Raw genomic sequence first — 24,313 nt, 5'->3', positions numbered from 1 at the left:
CAAAAAAAAAAAAAAGACAAACAAACATCAGAATTGTAAAAGTTAGATTTATTTCTTCACCAGACATACTGTAACAGGAAGCAGTGACAGGATCTTACAATTAGGATTTTTGCTTGTGTTCTTTTTTTTCCCATTTCAGTATTTTTTTAAGTCTCAACCTGCCAGCTAAATGCACACTCCCTTATGAAATAAAAAGGATTTCAAATCCTGTAGTCTGAAGGAACTGAGTCAAATAAATACAATTACAGTTATAGTAAAAAAAACTGCAATCAATTAGGACCAATAATGTGAGCAACAAGATGTAAAATATTATTATATAGTACAAACACTTAGGGTTCTTTTTGTTGTAATGTTTGAAAGTGGCACTTGTATAAAGAAAAAACACACAATGGCACTGCAGACTTATTTGAAAAGCTTTACAAAAAATTGTATTAAAACAGTAACTTTATTCATGATAAAGAATTTTTAGAGTTTATGAATACTATACATCTGACCTTAACTTATAAATCCTTAAATAAGCTTTGCATTTTTATTCTTTTTCCAGACATAATGAGCATACTTTTAATTTGTAACAGCTCTGCTTTATCTATTAGGAACATAGTGATACACAATGTAGTTAAGATCCCGTATTTGAAGCTTCATATTTGCAGGATCATAGAGTTATGACAATACAGCACGACAGAAGACACGGTTATCAAGAATTCTGGCTGTCAGTATATGTCAAATACTAAATCTAAGGCCAACGGACATCAAAATCAGAGACTTACTTGTGGCTTTAAAAGCAATCTGTGACTTTGTTGCTATGAAATAAATAAGGTTAAAGGTATGTTGGAAGACAAGCATGCACACAGAATACAGACATTATACAATACTTGAAACAGTTAGCATCATTTTAGAAAGTGGAATAAGCTCGGAGCAAATACGTAAAACAAAAAAAGTGCTCAGTCAGGGTAACACAGGCATTAAGTAACCCACAAAACACCCATTGTGACTCTTCAACCGGTTGAGTAATCATAGTGGTTCATATTTTGGAAGACTGATGGACTGCACCGGGTAGCTGGTGTGTTATTTTCTGCAGTTTTCATAGAATTTGATGCTATTTTAAATAGCTGTTTTGGCACTCTAAAACAAGGCTCTTGGCTAATACTGTTTGACATATTCTCGTCTTAGTAGTGACATGGTGATATGGACTGTGATTGAGAGTGGAGAAACCAGGAGAGCAGACAACTGGCCACTGACATACATAACCTGACGGACCTCGTTAAGGACACTTGGCTTCATGAGTTTACTGCAAAGACAAAACAGGAAAAAAATGAAATTAATTTCAATTTCTCCTGCATTAAGTGAGATACACAACACAGGTGTTGGGTGTGCTTTGCATGCAGGGTTCAGTCATGAACCATCAATAGCCTATTAGGCTACTACAGGGGACAAGTTCTTCCTCTTTCCACATTAAATTACACCTGCTTATACTTAGCACGTCATGTGCTCATAACACCAAAAAAGGTTAAAAAAAACCCCAAACAAATAACTCAATGCTGCATTTTTTTAAAACTTTTTGAAAGCATCTAGAAGAACTGGCCTTAGCTGAAATTTTGTGCCTTAGAGGTCGTTCTGCATTACAGCTCGTGACTTACACTGCGGCTGGAAGAGCCTCCCTTGCCCTTCGTTTTGGCCTTGCCACCCACTGTTGTGGCGCTGTTGCGGCGCGCTTGTTCATGGTCAAACTCCAAATCCTCTAGGCGCTGAGTTAATGCGAGCTTTTGCTGAATGGCCATACGTAACAAAGAGTTCAGCGTCTTCTTTTCATCCTCGGCAGCAGCCAGCTGCCTCTGCATGTCATCCAGCTGTGTAACATACTCATCACACCTGAGAGGAAAAAAGACGCAAGAGAAGAGAAGAGAAGAGAAAAGAAGAGAAAAGAGAAGAGGGGGGTAAACTTGACTGCCAGCAGGTGGAGCAATTTGCCTCAAACTACTGCGGCTGTCAGGATTCCCCAGACTGCATTTTCCAGATGGGAGGATGATTACCACGCTAACTAACTGCACAAGTATTACATGAGACTGCTCCCACAATGCTTTGCATCTTTCTCAGAGAAATACACAGAAACGCAAAATATTTTCTCTCGAGTTAAGAAGCAGAAATATGACAAATCTATATCAATGTTCTTTTTAATTTCTCCTGTAACAGAGAAGGATGTGTTTGGTCTGAGCCAACGGATTTATTTTTTTTAATTATACTTGCCCAATTTATGTACATAATGGCTGATTTACATTTAAAGTATGTGTCGTACCTTGTAGCAAACATGGCCCGGAGAGAGGAGAACGTAGCTGCGTCCTCTTTCAGAGCCTTGAGCTCATTACGGAGCTTCATCATAGTCTCAGTCACCATAGTCTTCTCACTGTCATACTTACTCTTGAGGTTGGCCAGAGCAACCTCAGCTGTCTGAAGGGAACAACATAAAATGATTAATGTTGCAAAGTTCTGCAATTTTTTAATTCTGTGGTTTTTGCATCGCTATTCTATTCTGTGTGCGCATTAATAAACATCGTTCCCCTGACACATACACAAACCATCCTCTCACCTGTTTGTTAGCCTTGAGAACAGCTCTGAGAGTGGCAATCTGCTCCCTTTTGGTACTAAGCAGGGATTTCAGTTTGAGAATCTCCTCCATGCACGCTTCTTTGTCTTTGTCAGCCACTGTGCTCAGCTCCAGGTTGGCAAGTCTCTGACGTGACAGCTCTGTGGTGCGGTCCACCGCTTGCTGCAGGTGGCGGATCTGGTCCCTGATAATAGCAACAAGGTTATAGATGTTCATGGGTTCCGGCCGGTGCTCGTGTGCTGCAGTAACTGCTGCGCTGCTGGAGTCGGACTTTCCAGATTCAGTCTCACTGATTAACCCGTTAGTGAGAAGTACTGACTGGTGATCCTTTGCTTCTTGCCCCTTTCTTACAATGGCCTTGCCTTCCTTGTAATAGTCGAGCATGACGCGGTTAGGGGTTTCATTGTTGCACATGCACACGTGGTTGTAGAGGTTGGCCAGCTCTTCACTGAAGGCTACGAGCTCATCCTGCGCCACATTAAGGCTGCCAAGTGATTCTCCTGCAGCTTCGTTGGCCAGACGGAGCTCCCTCTCCAGACGTGACAACGCTGCTTTATCTGCTTGGCTAATTTTCTCCAAGGACGACAGCTTTGCCCTCAAGTCCTGGACATCGCTTTCCAGCCGCGCTCGCTCATCTTCATATTGGGTTCGACACTCCTCGTATTGCGCCCTTAGTGTTTTCAGCTCTTGTCTCAGTTCTCCAGCTTCAGACACTGCCACGGTGTATTTACACTGCAGAATCTCAGGCCCGTTAATGTCCAGTTCATAGTAGTCTCCATCGTCATGGCTGTCCCTGTCTTTCTCACTGTCAAGGGCAGACTGCCGCTCCTTACTGGCCTGAAGTTTCCTCATTGCACTTAGATTTTCAGTCAACCTGTTGACCGTTTGCTTTTGCTCGGACACAGTCCCATAGGCCTGTTCCAGCTGCTTCTGGCTCTCCTGCAGAGAGTTGATCAGGGCAACTTTTTCCCTCTCAACCTACAGAAACACAGATATAAAGAGTTCATTAGTCAGCTAGGCCACGTTATATATATAAAAAAGAGAAAGAATAAAACAGGAACGGCCTTTTTGGCCAGGTGACAGAGTGCAATTAAAGTTTCTTAACAACCTTTCAGGAACTTTTGAGTGACTCAGTTAATGGTGTACCCAATGATAGCTATCTCAGTGTGACCTGCCAATCCTGATGATTACTAGTCATTTAGTATCACTACATTACAGATTTAGTTCAGCTCCTTAGTTTGTCATTTACTTTTCTAGTAGATTTGTATAAACCCCACACAGTTTGTGGTGTTCTTATCTAGTAACTGTAGTTTGGCGTGCTGTTTTATTTTGTATGAATGATATTTTGTATACAAACTGAGTTACTGCACACATGGGTGACATCTGTCTATGCTGGTTTAGCCCAGTTGCCCTTTATACGCTCTAGATCCACAGAATACACAGCGACAAATAAAGTTAGGGATGCATTAGACTGATAGCATTTCCTGTTTTCTCAAAACTCTTGTGATAACATCTTAAATTCTTTTGGCCACGATAATCATCTAGTGAAAATAGCATGGCAGCCTTTCTACGACATCTACAGTAGAACTTAAGCTTTTTACTGAATGAGAAATCATGGCATCAGGTATGCTGCAGTCAGAAAACGATAGCTCTTAAGCCAAGTGCATCTGATGGATCTCATACCTGCACCAGCTGTTGTTTCAGTTTCTGTATCTCTGATATGTTGAGCTCACTCAGCAGGTCGTCCACCAAGCTAGGGACTGGTTTGAAGCCCTCTCCTCTCTTGTTCACTGCAGTTCTATTGTCTTCATCACTTTCGCTCAATTTAACCAAGCCGTTCTCAAACCCTCTTATTAGATCATCATTGTCCGGTTCATTGATGGCTGAAGGGTCCTCGTGGAGTTTGGCATTATCAATGGAAATACTGAAAGAGCTACTGTACACGGAGCCGCCAATGGTCATATAGTGGGAGAGCTCTTTGCGCAGCGAGGCCTTCTGCTCACGCTCTGTCTTGATGGTCTCTAAAGCTTCCGTCAGCTGCCGCTCGGCAATTTCCCTCAGACGCATTGCTTCCTCCAGCTGGCTGTGCAGACACTGGGTGTCTTCCTCCAGGCGGCGGATCTCATGCTTTAGACCTTCAAATTCCACCTGTAGAGACAGCAAAAATATAAATAACGCAGCTAATACTTTTACACAAGTAAGCAGCATCTGTTATAATTTGTGAAACAGGCATAAGTGCATCATGGTTGGCCAAAATATTACACGCAGACCCATTTTTTGAATGTAAAATTTGGTGTGTGCTCATATTTTTAAATTGTAAGGAAATGACATAATGACTGTGTAGCGATATTAGAACCAAAATAATAATATGGCTAGTCTGACTCATAAAAACATGAACAACACAGCTATTTCTGAATGATTTCCACCCACTACAAAACTTGAGTTTTATGGCCAGTCTCACCTGGTTCTGTTTCAACACAGACACTTGTTTCTGAAGTGAGATGTTCTCCTCCTCCAACTCGCTGTAGTCCTGCAGCAGTCGAGCCTCCCGAACCTTGTACTCTCTGATGTCATCCCGCAGCTGACTGCGCTGCAGCTCTGCCAGCTCTGAATTCTGCACACAAGAACGGGGACAACTGAATGAACTTTAATTTAAACCTATGTTCACCATGAGCAAATGCAGTGTAAATCACAAACTACACGCTTGCAATAGTTCAGCAAATGAGTTAAAATAAAGGCAAGAGTGCTTCACATGCCACAAGTCTTTGGCAGCCATGTGCAATGACGGAAGGAGGACATGGTCCACTTACCAATTCATTCTACAGAGAGCCCCGGTGGAGGACATCCTTTGTGTCACTCACTGTGGACCATTACATCATCTTTCCTGCTGGGCTCAGTGCAACCGTGCAAACTGGCCCTCCCCCATGATAAGAAGCAGCTCTCTCACAACCAACACTGGCAACTTTTCGTAGTCTACAAGTCAACTTCAGTTAGCATTACAAGCTTTCATTGATTTCCCAAATGTGCTGCAAATAGCAGATCTCCGATTATGACACATAAAAGACGCAGATTCAACCCTTGGCTTACTATATACTATGATAAGAAAATGCTCAACAGGAGTTAAAGTGAGCATTTGAGTATAAATCGTGATAAGAAATTCATATTGCAGCACTCTCAATACCTACCTCTCTCATTTCCAGGGCAATGGATGACAGGCGGTCATTTTCAGCTTGTGCACTGGCGAGGGAAGCTTTGGCCTGCCGGAGCTCATTCTGTAACTCCAGGACCTTCTGCTGGTAGAGAGCCTCCTTACTGGCAGACTCCAGTATCAATGACTCTTCCCTGCTCTCCCCATCTGCTGCCACCTTTCTGTGGGTTGAGTAAGCATGTCCAAAGGCCTAAAGACAGACACAAAAAGCAATAGAACAAACATGTTTGATTAACGATTCATTACAAACCTGCTTTAAGACACATGCACACAACCACGAGCATGGCCAAAATAACTAGTTAGAGACTTCAGTAAATAAAGATCTTCACAATTTGATAACTATTTCAGAAAATATCACAAATGTGTGTGTATGGGGTACTGGACAGTTCTTTCTAGTAACAATGACCTAAGTAAAATTCTCCATCTCAAGAGAGGAAATGAAACCACAGATAAGGAAATATACACGATAAGTATCGGTTCTTACTCATCACTCTAAATAAAATTGTAGTTAAATTGGGGATGCATGGTTACATGTTACATTCACTGTGTTTATTTCTTTGGGTTTTTTTGTTACAGAAGAGTTTTGCTGCAAACACAGATTACATCTGAAACTTATTCAAACAACAATTTTGGCCAAACTGATTTTTCTAATGATAAAATGTTTCCTAACATGAATTTGTTTCTCTATTTAACGATGATGATGACAGAGCCTTTATGGATCCCAAATGAAATGTAGACATTCATTAGCACAAAAAACATCAAACATGAAATACCGATAAATACTGAAACTAGCAGAGACAACAATTATACTGTAACAGAATACGAGATGGTTTGTGAGAAACTACAATAGTGAAGTGACACTCTTACAGCAGTCATGCTCTACTAGAGGATACAGAACAGTACAATCTGCATAATCACAAAGATAGACTAAAAAAAGTGGATGTGACGACTTTCATTGTTTTTGATAATTAAATTACATAGGCCATAAACAACAAAACTAACTGCTTTCAAGTGTATTTGTAAATGCTTGAAGCCTAGTAATACATAAAACCATAACTAATAAAAATAGAGCACTGCAGCATATCTGCCATAAATAAATGATAGAATATTATGTTAAAATATAGAATCTTTTTAAAAAAAGTATCCAGTATAAAATCAAATACTCTAGCTTCATACATGACCACCACTTGGTAAAACAGTTCAGTCATTTGAGGATTACAAAGTACTCAAATGTAAATTTCAAAATCTGGCAGAAATTTTAATTTTATTGACATTTTGACAGGTCTGTGTTTTTCTGCAATTAAAAAACACTGTTCAAATAATCATCAAAGACAAATCTGTACAGATATTGCTTTGATATTATAAAATAAATATTTATCTACTTTAAAACAGATTGGATAAATGGCAAGCAATATTCCCAAAGCTGCAGCATGTGTTTTACTTTCAATGTTTAACTAGCTACTAGGAACAGTCTTTGGAATCTTTTGCAAAATGTCACTTGAATAGTTTTACTAAGCAGGTGCAATGTGAACTAATTTTCAGAATAGCAGTAAACTGATGAATAATTTGATGCCATATCTGCACAATTACCTACTAAACAGCCAAACACACATTAAGTCAACAGTTACGTAACAGCAAATGGAACCCACTGTAGAGTTAGATGTCTTTTTCCGGCCAATTCTCAGTCAGACAAACAGATCTGTGTAACTAGGATCATAGTCATGGTCAGTCATGATGATGTGAATCGATAGGAGGCTGATAGAGGATGAGGATGGACGATTCCTTTACCTACCTCACTACTCAGCGATGTACTGTAGTAAGGGGAAACTGTCACAGTCATGAGATACTAAGTAAATGACCACAACAATTAGTCACTTCGTGATGCAACTATAATCTATAAACCAGAAAATTCCCGGTAGTGGCAAAAATCTCACATCCTCCTTTTTAATTTACATTTCATGATATTAGACTAGATTTCCTGTATAAAGGTATTAATAAGACTGCGACCCATTTAAGCCCAGCCTACACACAATGACCTATCACCATTTCACGTGAACACAAACACTGAAGGACACTAATAATAGAAATTGGACATTTAGACATACAGCTGACAGACAGCAATGTGGAAGTGCTTTAGGATGCATTTCCTCTACTGACTGACAGACTGGATGTGACAACAGTCTTAAGACTGAACTGAAGGGAAGTTCCCATCCACCCCCAACACACACACTTCTTTATTCTCTAATGAAATACAGACAGATTTTCCCACATGTTAGGATCTTAGTGGCTGGTGGTGCGTCTTATGAGTTGCTGAGAAAAAGTGTTGCCAAGTTATCTTTCTTTAGCTTAATGTTTACTAGATTCATAGATTCGCCCACCTGTCATATTTAGCTGTAGAGGTTATTCCTCTACAGTGAAACTGAAGGGCCTAGGGGTTGGCTGACATTGTGGGTTAAAAATGTCTCAACAGACAAGCTATTAGGAGATGAAAAGAAACACAGATATTCAGGGTTATTAACTTCTTTTTTTAGTGATTTCACCATTGGAAAAACTTCTATGTTATTTTTAAACAGGTTAACAGCAAATTGGCCAAACAGGCTTAAATGTGACATAAGCCACTGCAGCTACAGTCTGATTTCAAGGCCTCAGCCTTTGGAGCAAGTAAAGGCAAGTAATCCAAACTAATGACAGTTTTCATCCTTTAAGGCGAGGCAACATTAGGTAACACTGCAATATTTCTGCTTGGAGGTGGTTATGCATATTTCAAACTTCATATAATATTTGAGGAGGCAGGAGGGATATAAATAGACATGGGGCTGGGGCTCAGAGGAAGCAAACCCCACTACCGACTGCTTCTAGTTTGATCCCCGATGTCACTCTAAATTCCCACCGTCCTACTATTATAACATGCACTAAGTTGCTCTCCTCGCCTTCACATACTGACTGATGCCAGGACTTATATCTGGCTGCGTGGCGGTGACCTCGGGTTACCTCCTTCAGCTGATCCAATTCCTGTCGGACCGTCTCGTAGTCCGTCTCCAACTCATCAAATCGCTGCTTTAGCTGCTGTTTCTCCTCCAGCACCGCCAGCCCATACTCAGCCGCCTGGATCTTCTCCTGGGTCGTTTCGCGAAGCTCCCGGGTCAGACGCTCCACTTCGGCTTGGAGCCACTGCGGCCCGGCTTCTGTCACCAGTACCGCCTCAGGATATTCCTGCTCCTCCATAGACATCTTGGCGAGCCGCCGACTCCCAACTGTAACGGGACCCAGCCCTGACTAGCGGGAGCAGCGGAGCAAACCACCAAGACCGCAAATCACTGCCTTCTTTGTTTGGGGCGCATTGTTGGGCTTAAACTGTGTTTAGTTTCCCGGGCTTTCTCTCACTGCGGACCTCGACGGAGCTTAAACTGGACAACAGTTTGCTCATTCTCGATATTTTTCTGTCCCTTCTTGAAGCTGACAGAGGAAACTTCAGTTGAGATCATCGATTAGAAAAAAAAGCTCCCCCCTACACGGCATTCAAATCAGCGTGACTACGAAGGGAAATGTAGTTTTAAGTGAAGCGCGCCACCTCAAGTACTCCTTGCTTCTGAAGCCGCGTTGACTACAAGTACCAGAATGCATTGCGTCTGTCGAGACAGGACCCCACAGTTTACTGAAACGCCATCTAGAGAATCAATAGTGAAATTGCAACTATAATTACATTGGGAATTAGGATCTTTATTAGAGTCTATGGGTATTTTCGTTATACTCACTTGTCGAATGAACAATAGATTAGTTAATTATAGAAATATGATCTTCAGTCACTTTATTTATTAGGTACACCTGTTCAACTGCTCATAAACGCAAATATCAAATCAGCCAATCACATGGCAGCAACTTAATGCATCCAGGCATGTAGACATGGCCAATATTATCTGCTGAAGTTCAAACTGAGCATCAGAATGTGGAAGAAAGGTGAGTTAGGTGAATTTCATTTAAGTTTTATGATTGATGGTGTCAGGCGGGCTGGTTTGAGTACTTTACTGCTGCTCCACTGAGATTATCGCACACAACCATCTTTAGGATTTACAGAGAAAATATCCAGTGAGCATGGTTGATGTCTGCTTCAAGCTCATAGGAAGGCAACAGTAACTCAAATGGCAATTCACCACAACTAAGGTGTGCAGAACAGCATCTCTAAATGCACAACTCGTGCAACGTTGAAGAAGATGAGCAAAAGACCACACCGGGTTCCACACAAGTGGCAGCTAAGAACAGGAAACTGGACAATAGACGACTGGAAAAAACATTGCATGATCTGATAAGTCTTAATTTCTGCTGAAACATTCTGATAGTAGGGACAGAATTTGGTATAAGATGAAAGCATGGATCCATCTTGCCTTATATCAGCTGCTCATGCTAATGCTGATGGCGCAATGGTGTGTGAGATTTTTTCTTTGGAACACTTTGGGGTACTTAGTACTAACTGAGCATCATTTAAATGCCACAGTCTATCTGAATTCTGCTGTTTGCCATGTCCATCTGTTTACACTGTGGCTATCTTCTATTGACTGTGTCCAGCAGGATAACCATCTTCAAATGATCTCAAACTGGTTTCTTGTACATGTTCACTCTACTCAAATGACCTCCACAGTCATCAGATATCAATCCAATAGAGCACCCTTGGGATGTGATACAATGGGAGATTTGGGTCATGGATGTACAGCTGACAAAAAAGGGGGCTAATGAATATATATATATATATATATATTTTAAAAAAATCACAAAAAAATATTTAATATTTTGTTTATTTTCCTTCTTTATTAGAAAATGGAAAAAGTTTATTATAAAAGTAGCGGGCAATTAAGTACTTTTAGAAGTCTTGTTAAATGGTCAGAAGGTCTCTATCCCTGACTTAAATCTGCTCATGAACTACGTGGACTGACACCAGGTTGTGGTTATGTGATCAAAGAGTGCAAAGACTGTCAGCTTTTTTGTGTATTTATGTGTAAATTACAGTAAAAAAAAAAAAAAATGCTTTAAAAAAAAATTTATTTGAATGCCAAACAACTGAGGACATGATTCAAATCTAGTAGTTCACAAGGTGACAGAGCACTGTCTTATTGTTTTTAACCTTTGACACACGTGAATGTGAAAGAAAAACTGTGTCAGCGGGACTTCCGTCCATGGTAGTGACAGTCCTTGGCAGTAGTTTGAGGAAGTTGTCTACTGAATGCTGATTGTTTTGTATTGCTACACCTGCCTGGGGACTTCAGGAGCAGCTGAGCTGAAATGGTGTGTACACCTGTGTTTCTGCCTTTCGCTGAGGTTTTCTATCTACGATTGTAGCTCTTGCTCTGTGTAGGCACATTGTTATATTTATAACAGTGTGTCTAAACAGTGTGTACATTGCTGCTTTCACTTTCTCTCACATGCTGTTTTTTCTTATTTCCTATTATCAGCAGCATGTTGTATGTTTATCCATCAACCTATTGATCATTTCTTTTTCAGGAGTACAAAAGGAAGTTAATTTTTGACTTTTATCAACACTGTATGTATATTTATTATGTTTATTTATTATCAACAGATTTGGCAGAGATGTTCCTTTCTGTAGAATATTCATTTGAAACCTATTATTCTGAACATTTCAGATAAATATTACCATTTCTATTCAATCTGCTTTGGACTGGGATGTGGAATGGCTTTCTATAGGCCATTTCGAAGTAAGTTACACTTTTTAAGCCGCTGTTCAAAGTAATTAACCTCTGGCTGAGCCAAGACTGAATAACGACCCATTTATTATTTTTGCTTTCACTTTCAGCACTCGCAGTTCCAGTATGTCTTGGTATATTTTGCACCATAGCGTTTGAGATTCTGGGCATTTTTACTGGTAAGTAGAATTTTTTATAAAATTCACACCAAAATTTAAAGCGAAATGTTTTTCCAAAAAGAAAAATGTAATTTTACATAATGCACTGCAGGTTCTGCTTGTCACAATGTCTGTCTTGACTTTTCTACCCTGCTCAGACCTGCCTGCCCATACTAAAAGATGTAAAGGTGCTCCCTACGACAACAGAGGTACTTCCCGCTGCTATATCAAAGACAGAATCCTAATCTTACATCAGAGTCCATATTTAGATTGGTTTTGTATAAAAGCTAAACATTACCATCAAACTCTCCTTAGATACCTACTGGGGATTTGCTGTTGCACTATTTGTTGCTTTCTTGCACCTCCACTCATATCATGGTAAGACCACAATACTTTAAATATAAGACTTTATATAATACATGGAATATTCAGATACTCAGGGGATATACTGTTTTAACTGTGGTTAAATATTGTGTTTTTCAGTTTACACACTATCGTATGGATGTGGAATCATAACGTTTGCTCTTAGAGGAGCAAAACGGAAATACAGCTCTCTGAGGTTTGTCCTCTTCAAAAACTATTTTTGCACATTCTTCCTGTAGAATACAGACTGTTTAAAGAGCAGTGCTTATCAAAGTTTAGAGTGTAGAAGGCCAGTGGGAAATATGGAGAGGAAAGATGTTCAGTCAGAATGCTTGATCTACAAACAAACACGGGTTTTCTTATATTATGGCTCTGATCTTCATTTAACTAAATATTAAACTCATTTTTTTAATCGATTATGACTCATATGAATTGTGTGGTGGTGGATGTCATTATTTTTTTTATTCGCTCCTGAAGGGGGCATGCTAGTACAAGTTTTAGGAGCACTTCTGCAGAATTCATTCAATGTTTTTAAATGTTTTTGAAAGTTGGGATTTGTATGACCCAAAAAAATGCATTTGTTTGTTTTGAACAGGGAGCAGAGAGAGAGAACGAGAACCTGGTGGTGGTGATTTTAAAATTACAGTGGGGGGATTTACAGGAAGCTATTTAAGTGGTATTTAAGATGATGAGATGGTGACGTTTTATGTCACTGTAGAAACAAACACTGTAGTTTCCTCTTTTTTTCCACTATAAATGTCTCTGCAAACTTGTGAATGTATATTATACCAGTACACTGAAGTTCATCTGACTTTCATAAGATGGGACTGTCTCATACCAATGCATGCTAACACTGATGGCTGTTCATAAATTTCATAGATACTTTCCCATTATAGTTGCAGATTGCTGTTTATGAGCAGTGCTTAAATAACACACGTCAACACAAAGGCGAACAGAAACTATTGTAAATGGTAAAAGTCAAATGCAGAGGGCTTTATTACATGAAAGTATGGTACATACAAAATTTCAAGTAACAAAGAAAGTGTTTGTTCTTAGGCTGACACGCTGGACGTAACTAGCTATTCAACATCACAGCCCACTGTATCCTCTATCAGCACTGGTGGCTCTTCTTTGCTCCACGTTGTGTAAAGATTACACTGCTGTTGAGGTCCAAAAGCAGTGCTAGAGCACAAATGAACACTGAGGTGTGTTGGTTTACGGTAACTGAAATTTCAATAACAAAAGACATTGCTGAATAGAAACAAATTTAAAAACTACAAAAATGAAAGTGAAATCATCTGAATGTTTAAATTCTGGCTCTGCATGACTGCTCTTTATGACGTGTACACATTTCTTTCACTTTGTTTCCTAAAGTCTTTCACAACAACAACTCATTTAGTTTCTGTCTGACACACACACTCTATGATAAACACCGACTTGAAAACTATGCCCCACTCAGTATTACAAGCTATAGCAAAACAATATAAAACCACTGCCAGTTGAATGAATCCAAGAGCATTAGGAACACATTAGAGGATCACACAGCAGACATGTAATACCGGACTTTTTTTTTTTTAATAGTGAGCATCCACCAATGAAAATGTCAGTTATGTCCACATTTCTATCATTGAAATGGGTCTATAACAACGCTGGTATTATCAGTGAGGATATGCATGTTGCATGAATTTGTGTGTCTCAGTTTTGGTGATAAATACACAAAAAGGAAGGCAAACATGGAACTCTAATGTGTACAGCACAAAATCACATTACTTTAGTAGCCTACACACTTAGGGGTATTCACTGTGAACGAAATCAAAGAGTTGGGTGCCATGTGAATCGAAAACATATTTGACTACTTAGCCTTATCTTCAGGGGTGTAATTGGATAGGTAGGTGGTTACTTGGCATTGGTAGAGCTGCTGACCATCTTACGAATGGCCTGGGAAATGGCATCACGGTCGATACCGTAGATCTTCAGCAGCTCGTGGGGTTTTCCACTGCGAGGAATGTGGGACACAGCGAGACGGTGCAGACTGAAGCCAGACTCATTGACCATTGCTGAAGACACTGCTTCGCCAAGACCACCTGTGAAAAAACAACAAAGGAATATATAAAAGACAAATGTGAAAGACAAATTCACTTAAAGGCATTTCTAACTGTCTGGTCAATGTGATGTCATAAAGATGGGACATTTCTAACATGGTCATCTCGGGCTGTGTGTGTGAAGTCCTGAATTCAGAAGTAAATAAATGAAATGAAATAAAGGTAGCTATATAGAAAAATTATGCCCTTGAATGATATTGTTTTACATTATTTCTTGTAGATGTAATAATGTAGCAAGTACTATATTTGTAATTTTGAAGTACTGCCCAATTGTGTCCGAGAATAAAAAGATGGAGCGGGAAGTTCAGGCATATTTGGTTCCCATTACAGTATCCAAAAACACTGAGTCTCTGTGCACACTTTACATAAAGGGATAACAAAAAAATCATTACAGCTCAGTGTAAAAATGATCCCCTTGAACGCTGCACAACAGCTGTTCCAGATGTACAATGAATGAGATGCACAACATCAGACAAATTACAGTTGTTAAATTTCCTTTGTCCAGCCTCGTCCATGCCATCACCCATCCCCTTTCTCTTAGCAGGCACAGGCCATAGCTGTCTGTGCTATCTAGGTCACAGTCAGCCCCATGGGCACCCGCTTAGTTAAGGAAATCTGACAGCACTCTGCCTCCATGGCTGTCGCACTTACAAAATGCACCACAGTACCAATACCTTGCCTGCAATGAAGGCACACGACAGGCGGTCTCAGCCCTCAGCCAATAAGCAATTGCCAGCACAACCCATCTACATCAGTGAACCAATGGAAACATGCCACCACAACACTCCCAAGGATGTGCACCAATGACGAGGCGCAGCCGCATTATGCTACTGAGCTTGTTGCTGCTTGGTTGGCGAGAGGCATGCAATATGCAAAATCTGAGCAACTTTTATATAAACATACCTTCGTAGTAGTGGTCCTCGACAGTGAGGATCCTTCCCCTGGTAGCACGTGTGTGGTCGATGATCGTTTTGACATCCAAAGGTTTGATTGTGAAGGGGTCAATCACTCGGACAGAGATCCTCTCTGAAAGATGAATTTTAGTAGAAAAATACAATGCATAAAGATACATCATACGGTTAACTGAACCTCAGCGATTGAATATAGGAGAATATAGCAGTTCTACCAACCTGATAAAGAAAGCATAGTTTGTGCAAGAAACACAAAAACTAAGATCAGGCTAACATTTACATGACAAACTGAACACAGAACCATTCAAAACCTATTCTAAGGAACAGTGATGGTCTAACAGACACATTCTAAAAAAAAAAGAGAGATATAAATGGTCAAATCTGACCAGCTAGCAGCGGATTACAATGTCTTTTCTTGTAATTGTTCTGGATGTGTCAGCACATATCTTGCGGACCTTTCTTTAGATGTTCAGCTGCAGCAAGGGCCTCATGCAAAGTCACTCCAGCTGCCACCACAGTGACCTGGTCGTCCTTGCTTTGGTACACCACCTGTCAAAGAGAAGGAAATGTACCCTCTGTAAGCTGTAGTATTTCGAGTGATTATTTTGAAACAATAATCTGCCATTTCTGCCTCATGTGTTTATCTCTCACTGTCTTAAGAGAAGCACAAATAGCGTCTCACCTTTGCCTGTCCAACATGGAAGTCCTCATTGCTGTTGTAGACGATAGCACAGTCTTGGCGGCTGGTTCGGATGTAACAAACACCCTAAATGAAAAGGAAAATGAAAAGATCATTACCGCAATAGATGATCATGTAGGGGAGCTGTAACACTGCCATTTTTGTTTAAGTACCTTCGTGGTTGCAGCCAGTTCCACAGCCTTCTCTGTAGACACGCCATCACAGGGATAGAAAATGGTTGCTGTGGGAAGGGCCCTGAACATAGCTACGTCCTCCAGACCCATCAGGGCAGGGCCCTCCTCTCCTGCAACATACACATTTATAGTTGATTTTATGCATTCAACACTGAGGAAATCTTCAAAAGTTATCCACTTGTTAGGTGAGCTGAAGCATGCAGGTGCACAAGCATAAAGTTCGGCTGCATGCAGTGTACCTGCACTAACTGAGGGACACTTGGTTCCCTGTTGACAGCTTCCAGGGCAGACACGAAAGGAGAAAAGGGGGAAGTTTGAGTAATAGCTGTAAGGTCAAGGAGGGTAAATGGCAAGGAAAACACAGCATTAGAGGGAAAAAATAGAAAGGATTGAAACAACTCACAAACTGACACAGACTTCTTGTATACACTTATGCATTTATTAAGGAGGCTGTGGATATATTCTGAGGAACTGGGTGCTCTGAAGTGGTTGGATTCGGTGTAAGAGGGAATGAGGGTGAATTTGTGAAGGTGTGAGTTTGGTGACATGTATGAGAAGGGTTTTCATGTGAATTGTTCATTGGCAGCAGTCTACTGACCGGTGGACAGACCGCAGTGAGAGCCGCACAGATTGATGTTGCTTTCTGAGATCGCTGCCATACGAAGCTGGTCATAGGCGCGAGTGAAAAAGGATGCAAGAGTGCTGGCAAATACCATGTTCCTCTCTCGGGCTGCACATCCCATCGCAACGCTGACCTGGGAAATGAAATCATTATTTCTTAGTACCTTTGCAAGCGAGGAAACCTTCATGTGCCAAACTAAAGAGACACAGGTTGCAAGAACGTCATCACACAAAGATCACCCAGAGGGTAAAATATCTGTAGTGCAAACCATATTTGAAGGCCTCTTTGAACTAAAGACCACAGTAAGCAGAAAGTTTTGCACAAATCTCTGAAGCTTATTTTACCATATGGATAGGATCAGTGTCATACCTCCTCTTACAAATAATTTCCTTTGTCCTGTCTCCAAACCTCTCCACAGTCCCACATCTTCTCTTCTTTGTCAAAAGTAACATCTGACGTTACATAAATGAATTCAACAAAACTCCATTTATTTTTGTTTATAACTAATTAAGTTTTTTTAGTGTTATACACTGAAAAAAAGAACATGTTGGATTTACTTAATTCAAATGTGGACATTGGTTGAACACAATTGTTTTGCTTTGGCAGAAAATTAAACAACTGAGTTAAATCAACACAACTTATTCAGTATTTTAATCCTTCACAATTTTGTCAATTTATTCCAAAACTATTCAATAACTTTTACCCCAATACTACTTGGTCACTTAAATACTACATGTTGTCTTCATATTACATAATGTTCAACAAAGTCTAGAGTCTGGTAAAGATAAGAATTTAATGGATTTACAACAACTTCCACTCTATCTTTCTTCAGGTTGCAGGGGTACACCCTGGACAGGTCGCCAGTCTTTCACATAGAGATGAACAATCATTTGCACTCACATTCACAGGTAATTTAGAATCACCAGTTAACCTAACTATAATACCTGCATGACTTTTAACTGTGGAAGGAAACCAGAGTACCAAGAGAAAACCAACTGCAAACTAGCCAGATTGTGGAGTTGAACCCAGGACCTTCTTGCTGTGAGGCAACAGTGCTAACCACCACACCACAAAGCTGTCCTTCCAGACTTAACAAAAGTAGGAAAGCTATGATTACAAGTCTTGAAACAGAATTTTCTGGACATGTTTGTCCTTGACATGTCATCTCAACAAGAACAAATTAAGTTGTTGAATTTCAAACAGATCCTACATGTTTTAATTACGTTCACCATAGAAACATGAAAAAATTATTTTGCTCAAATTACAGGTTAGACTTTTGTAAATGCAATAACCAACCAATTTCCTTTTTTTCAGTGTAGGTGAGTCTTGCACAATTTTTTAATTTCATCTCAATAAGCGACAGTTTATTGCACCCTTGAACTTTTGACTTTTCTCATGCATTCAGCCAGATGGTCCCACCCTCTGTAGTGATTAATATTTTACTTCTGAATACACTTGTCATGACTGCTTATCATCATGGAAATGCCTGACCTACATTGAAGCAGGGTGCTGCTGGGGATATGAAAAGACAAGAAATTAGCATTCGATTGTCTCTCTTCAAATTAGGTTCTGATAAAATGATGACCGAAGCAAAAGAAAGGGGTTTTCTAACCACTGGTATCAGCAGCTGCCACACTGATGTAAAAGGAAGAACTTGAGTTTTTTATGTGACTATCCTCACATTACAGGGCAGGTACAGACAAGCCATGTGTAATTTAATAACATAAGCTCAATTTCGCAGCTGTGGCATGCTAGGTTGTGCATACAGCAAATGAAGAGCAGTTTACTGAGAAGAATCGCTATTAAATAGCAACTCTGTTACATTTAAAATGAAATGATAGCATTAAACTAAAAATGACAGAATAATAGGATTCACATCTGTTTTTGAAGAAATAGTTTTCTCAAGAAAAAGGCCTAAATTTTACCATGTTTTGCTGAGCAATGTAGCACTCAACAAAACGGTTGGGATGCTCATTCTTAAAGATCTCTGAGTAGGTGAGGTTATTGGTATCTCCGTCAAGGGCCACAACACGTTCATTGTAGCGTCCCAGCTTGGCCAGTGCCATTCCGTATGCCTTCCGCGTAGCAATCTGCAGAGAAACAGAGGCCAAATTCATCAATCATCAATCGTTTTACAACCTGAAAAGGTTGGATGCTGCAAAAGGAAAAACAGAACACAATGATTTACAAATCCTTTAAACGCCTGTGGTGATCAGGCCTAACCTCCCCTTTTGTTGTCCATGTACTGAATTCAATTAAAAATATTACGATCAACAATTTTTAATAACTGAATTCATGTTAACGTATTAACTGTGCAAATTGTGAAAGTTTATTTGTGACAATCTGTTTTGTTCGGGGTTTTTTTTCTTTATTTTAATATATATCCTTCCACAAACTGGCACTTTACTTCTATGGAGTGGTTTGCATGCCGAAGTGATCCCAGGAGCTATGTTTTCGAGGCATTTTGCCCTGGTTGGGTCTTCCGGGGCAGTTTAGTTCTGGGTGATGGACCAGATCAAAAGCACCTCTGTGCAGAAAAATCTAGACACAGATGAGCCCCCTTCCCCAAAACCCAGGCTTGCTGAGCACCTGGTTCCCAGGCCTTAGCCCATGGGGCCTGGATCAGCCACATGGGTCCACCCTCTTGTGGGCCAACCACCTGCAGAAGGGGTTGCAGGAAACCAGTGCTTTGTGTATTGGGCAGCAGTTGAAACCAGAAGCTTTTGAAGGGGGGTGTGAATAATTTGGACTTTAGGCAACACGGTTTAAAACCAGGACTCTCAATGATCAACATAAACCACATTTTACTGTTCTTACACGAACGAAAATTGGTTTGGTTGACATTGTCTATGTTTTCATTTTTAATGAATCAGGCTTTCACTTTTGTGAAAAATCTATTGTGTTTGCTTACAGTAAATGCAAATTCAAAACATTTGCTACAATCAAACATGATATATTTATATACCAATCGGTTTTAATTGTTACTTCATAGATGCACAAGTTCAAGTATGATTGCTTTTGAATTCTTGTCTTGATCACACATACACATCTTACACATATTTATTCTTTTATTTATACTTGAATTTATGCTTTAACATATTCTTTTGCTTATGTAGATTCCCACATAGTGGTGATCATGTCTAACCTCCCCTTTTGTTGTGCCTGCACTGAATTAGTTTCCATAATTAAATGTTAAATGGACTGATTCTTATATAGTGCTTTACTACTCTCCCAGAGCCCTCAAAGCACTTTATAAAACATGCTTTAGTCACACCTATCATAAAAGCACCTTTTTCAATGCTTAAGTGCTTTCTGTCTAACATTCCTACTCTGATGGATGCATCGGTTAGTATCTTGCCCAAGGATATTTGGCATGCAGACTGGAGCAGGCAGGGATCAAACCACCAATCTTCTGATTAGTAGATGGCCTGCTCTACTTCCTGAGCTACAGCCACCCCATACTTGGCTCAAACTTCACAGTTTTTGTGCATGATTTGTTTTCTTGGTAATATTTTCAGTTAAACACAGAGTTTGAATGTTTTACAAATGCCTGATCTAATCTTATATCCATTTCATACAGCATTCCAACTTTTTTGTAGACACGGTTGTTCGGGATTCATTTTGTTACCTGGAGAATAAAGTATTTGTATTCATGTAAACTTTACAGACCTTTTCTCCAGCCTTGTAGCTGGGTGCGCTTGGCATCCTGATGTTTCTTAGGCTGACGGGTGGGGAGTCCTCAATAGGAGCAGGTGGGTACAGGTGCTTGCTGCTACTCATGATACGGCTCTGCAGGTCCTTCATGACCATCTCAGCCATGTCTTTGGGCAGAGTTTTGGCGTGCCAACCCAGCTTATCCTCTGCAGCTGAAAAAACATAAAAATGCTCTTTTGTCCATTTAATTCCTATGCATACATACATTACTCAGTAGGTGCCATTCAGACTGCAGAACTGCAGTTGTACTTTTGAATATCATTTATTTTAAAATGAGGGCAAAGGGTGCGCAGATGAAAGACAATATTTACCTGGAATGCCTTTGCCCTTAATGGTTTTGGCTATGATGGCAGTGGGTTGGTGGCATGGCTGGCTCAGAGCCTTGCAAAGCTCCTCTACGCTGTGTCCGTCAACAATGATAGCATGCCAGCTATGGACACACACACATTAAAGGGCTTTCGGTATGTTTCACACATATTTATGTGAAAGATAGGAAATAAGAAATATGTAAATATGTGAAATACAGAAAATACAGGAAAATACAGTCTTCCTTCAGAGGTTATACCATAAACTGATGCTAACCAGCCTCTAAATCAGTATGGATTTCTCATATGCAATTTTACCCAAAGGCTTCACAACGCTTCTGATATTTTTCTACGTGATGCTGCAAGGGTGCAGGGTCACTCTGGCCAAGACGGTTGATGTCCATAATGGCCACCAGGTTGTCAAGCTGGTAGTAGGAGGCAAATGACATGGCCTCCCAGACAGCACCCTCTGACATCTCACCATCCCCGAGCAGACAGAAGACACGGTAACTGCGGTGGAGAACAAGCCAAGATTACATGAATATGCTGTGCATACTGTATTTGTGTTTAATGTTTGTGTAGATGAGGGTGATGTGTTGTGGATGTGAGAAAAAAACTCATATCTGAGGAAAACGCCTTTCCAGTCAGGCTTGTTTTATCACCATTATCTGACAATTGGATGGGTAATCAGCTGTGACATGTTAAAGCTTCCTGAGGGATGAGATGTGACTGCTTAATTTCACACCTACCTTTGTAACTTACTTTGCCATAAGAGCCAAATAGTGTTTAACTAAGACCATTTTTGTACTGTTATTCACCTATTAATCACACACGGTCTGAAATATTAGCAGATGAATCAAATGTCATCAAAGTAGCTGCTTATACAAAGGAATATTAAAATATGACATTAAAATATGACAGTGTTCCACTTTGTGGTAACTTAAAACAAATAAACAGTCTAAGACATAATATCTGGATTTTATTCCAAAATGAAATCTGCTTGGGTGGTAAAAATATCTCAGGCGTGACTGCTGCGCCTGTGATTATTAGAGCAGAAGAATTGTTAGAGCAGATCATGTAGCTGCAGTACACACCCACAGAATGTGGAAAATCCTAATTCAAAGCACTACAAAAAAAATACGATGCAACGCGTGTCCATAATTTAAACAACTGAGTTGATATTTTCATGTAAAGCTGCAAAAACAACTTTTTTTCCCATAGGTGTTTTGTGTATTGCATGTGGACAGGGAATTACCTGGATTTGTCAAAATATTTCCCAGTGTAAGCCATTCCACAGGCCACACCAAGACCCTGCCCCAGCGATCCAGTGGCGACATCCACAAATTGTTGTTTCTGAAATGCACACAAATCAAATAAATAAATAAACTCTGAATAGAGTTTGTGCTCTTTGAGTCCTGAGGTGTGTTATAGGTACAGTATGTGGTGGCTTACAGGGGTTGGGTGCCCCTCCAGGGTAGAGTCAACCTGGCATAAACTGAGCAATTCGCTCTCCTTGAGAAAACCTGTTTCAACCCATATGGAGTACAACGCAGGAGCAGCATGACCCTGAGAGAGACGTGAAAAGAAGCAAGGCATTACAATTACAAAAGGAACAGAAGCTCTCAAATCTAGACCAGCGGAGCTTTCTGACTCTCACCTTAGACAGGATAAAACGGTCGTTGTTGAAGTTTCTTGGGTCTTCAGGGCGGTACTTCATAGTGTGGAAGAAAAGCACAGACATGATTTCTGCCACACTGCAGCATGACGTAGGATATCTGTACAGTGTATGAGAGGGTGCTGTTAAAATGAATCCAAATAAACAGTAAACTCAAAAACACAGAAAAATACAGGTTAAACTTTAGTATGTTTATTATTAGTAGCCTACTGTTTTTGGATAAAATCCACAATAGCTATACATTTATGGTACTGTCCCAAAATGCTACAGTATCACTGTAGGTAAAGCTATCACAAAGCAGACTTAATGAGCTAAAATTTCAGCTTGATGTGCCAAATGAATATTCAATTCATTTATCAAAACAGTGCAACATATGCTGGCAAAAAAGTAAAAAAACACAACTTCAAATTGCTTTTGCAAAGACAATCACACAGAGACCCATAAACTTTGAGTATATGTTGCCCCTAATTAATTGTAGCATTAAAATATGTTGCATCTATAAATAACTGGCATTAATGCATTTTATTAAACAGCCAACTTCTGTCGCAAAGAAATCACAAATTCCAGCTCCATGGAGTGTGAAGGCAAGTATTTTGGCGCGTTCAGCTCGTTGCTATCCTTTCCATGTTTCCAAGTGTTCAAGATCAATAAGTCATTAATACTAATAAGTCTTGGAATATTTTAAGTCAAGTAATATTTCTCGGTGCTCAGTGTTTTTCTTTTCATATCACTGTAGGCTTAACACTGCAGAATTGTGCAATGTGGAGTTAGGCTTCGATAAAATAAATTGCTTGCTATTCAAAAGTAGACATTCATAATCAATAAGTGCTCTAAGGAGAAATTATATTAAAGATTACAGGCAGCTTTTCATTGAAATTTCCATTGAAGAGGATCGCATGATTGCAGCGGCCACACAGTACTCGAGTCTATTGCTACGTACAGTTCACCCACCATTATACTATACAGGGTAGTCTGCTGTGTCGAATTGTTCATAGGGGTATGTCTAGTAAAATAGACGATTATGGACAATTATTATCTTGTAACCAAAGTAAATGTAAAAAAAATCAAATAACCTAAATTCTGTTCATGTCACCCTGATCTGTTCATGTTTTACATTCATTTCTGCTTGCACATCAATTTAAAAGATTTTGAACATTTTCTCACATTATTGTGTATATCTAATATGCTATAAATAAAGTATAATTGCACGGAAATAACACAATGTAGATATTTACATTTCCTGAAATAAAATGCTAAAATCATTTCAGCAAAATCTAAATTTGCCAAATTTGTCAAAGGAGAAGAACAAAAGCAGGACACATTGTTCCTTACATCCTGATCTGTTCATGCATAGTTCATTGGGTGTGACTATTTCTGTTGATCAGTGCACGATGCAAAGGAAAACTAGGTTTTGCATTATGTTATGCACACATTTCTTATGTTTATATGTGCAGTGCATTTACAATCTTACAGAAAAGCTCGTGTGCAAGAATCAGTGAATGCAACTTACCCGCTGCCCGCTCCAGTTGTTGCCTTGATCGAGTTGATTCGGAGGCGGTTGGCGATGTTCCTCAGTGCTTGCACTGTCTGCTGGTCAGGTTTGTGGTAATCCTCCATGAAGGCGATATATTGAGTTTTAAAGCACCAGAAAAATGGACCAACTACAATCCTCTGTTGAATTTGTGTGGTTTTAATATGTGTGTGTGCGTGTGTGTGTGTGTTTGTGTGTGTTGCCAAAGAGCAAAGCTAGTGTCAGTGTGTGAGTTATAGAGGCAGGCAGAAAGAGAGATAGAAACGAGGAGAAACTGGATTTAACCTACCAGGCATGTACACACATGGATGCACAGGGACACACACACATACACACACACACACACGCTGAGAGACACAAAGGAGGAGGAACCTGGTGACGTGCACTGGGCGTTACTGCTAAAATATAACGGCACACACCTAAACTATATACCTTTTACCAGACTATGTTTTGACAGCTAAGGTCACAAAAGGTGGAGAAAGGTCACAAAGGGTAATTTAAAAAAAAATGTGTCTGTGTAACATCATCAGTTCAATTCTATCCCTCCTACAAATCA

The 24,313-nt window shown here is 39.8% G+C and overlaps 2 protein-coding genes across 2 annotated transcripts; both read right to left on the bottom strand.

The window, feature by feature from the left end:
- Window positions 1-29: 29 nt before the first annotated feature.
- On the bottom strand, window positions 30-9,412 carry LOC116328948 (protein bicaudal D homolog 2-like). Its single transcript, XM_031750843.2, has 8 exons — window positions 8,802-9,412; window positions 5,788-6,000; window positions 5,064-5,216; window positions 4,286-4,750; window positions 2,585-3,580; window positions 2,294-2,445; window positions 1,638-1,869; window positions 30-1,288 (listed from the first exon to the last, which is right to left on the bottom strand). Exons 1-8 carry the CDS (start codon window positions 9,039-9,041, stop codon window positions 1,286-1,288), a joined length of 2,454 nt encoding a protein of 817 aa, XP_031606703.1. The 5' UTR covers window positions 9,042-9,412; the 3' UTR covers window positions 30-1,285.
- A 3,590-nt stretch (window positions 9,413-13,002) lies between these two features.
- On the bottom strand, window positions 13,003-24,077 carry LOC116328938 (transketolase-like). Its single transcript, XM_031750833.2, has 14 exons — window positions 23,737-24,077; window positions 22,209-22,326; window positions 22,004-22,117; window positions 21,807-21,904; window positions 20,870-21,061; window positions 20,558-20,676; window positions 20,202-20,398; window positions 18,458-18,622; window positions 16,509-16,665; window positions 15,890-16,020; window positions 15,720-15,803; window positions 15,493-15,586; window positions 15,030-15,152; window positions 13,003-14,108 (listed from the first exon to the last, which is right to left on the bottom strand). The coding sequence occupies exons 1-14, from the start codon at window positions 23,841-23,843 to the stop codon at window positions 13,921-13,923; spliced, it is 1,887 nt and encodes a 628-aa protein (XP_031606693.1). The 5' UTR covers window positions 23,844-24,077; the 3' UTR covers window positions 13,003-13,920.
- Between the last annotated feature and the right edge of the window lie 236 nt (window positions 24,078-24,313).

The sequence above is a fragment of the Oreochromis aureus genome, linkage group 5 (assembly GCF_013358895.1).
Source record: "Oreochromis aureus strain Israel breed Guangdong linkage group 5, ZZ_aureus, whole genome shotgun sequence".
NCBI lineage: Eukaryota > Metazoa > Chordata > Actinopteri > Cichliformes > Cichlidae > Oreochromis > Oreochromis aureus.
This window is presented reverse-complemented; position numbering and strand designations above follow the sequence as displayed.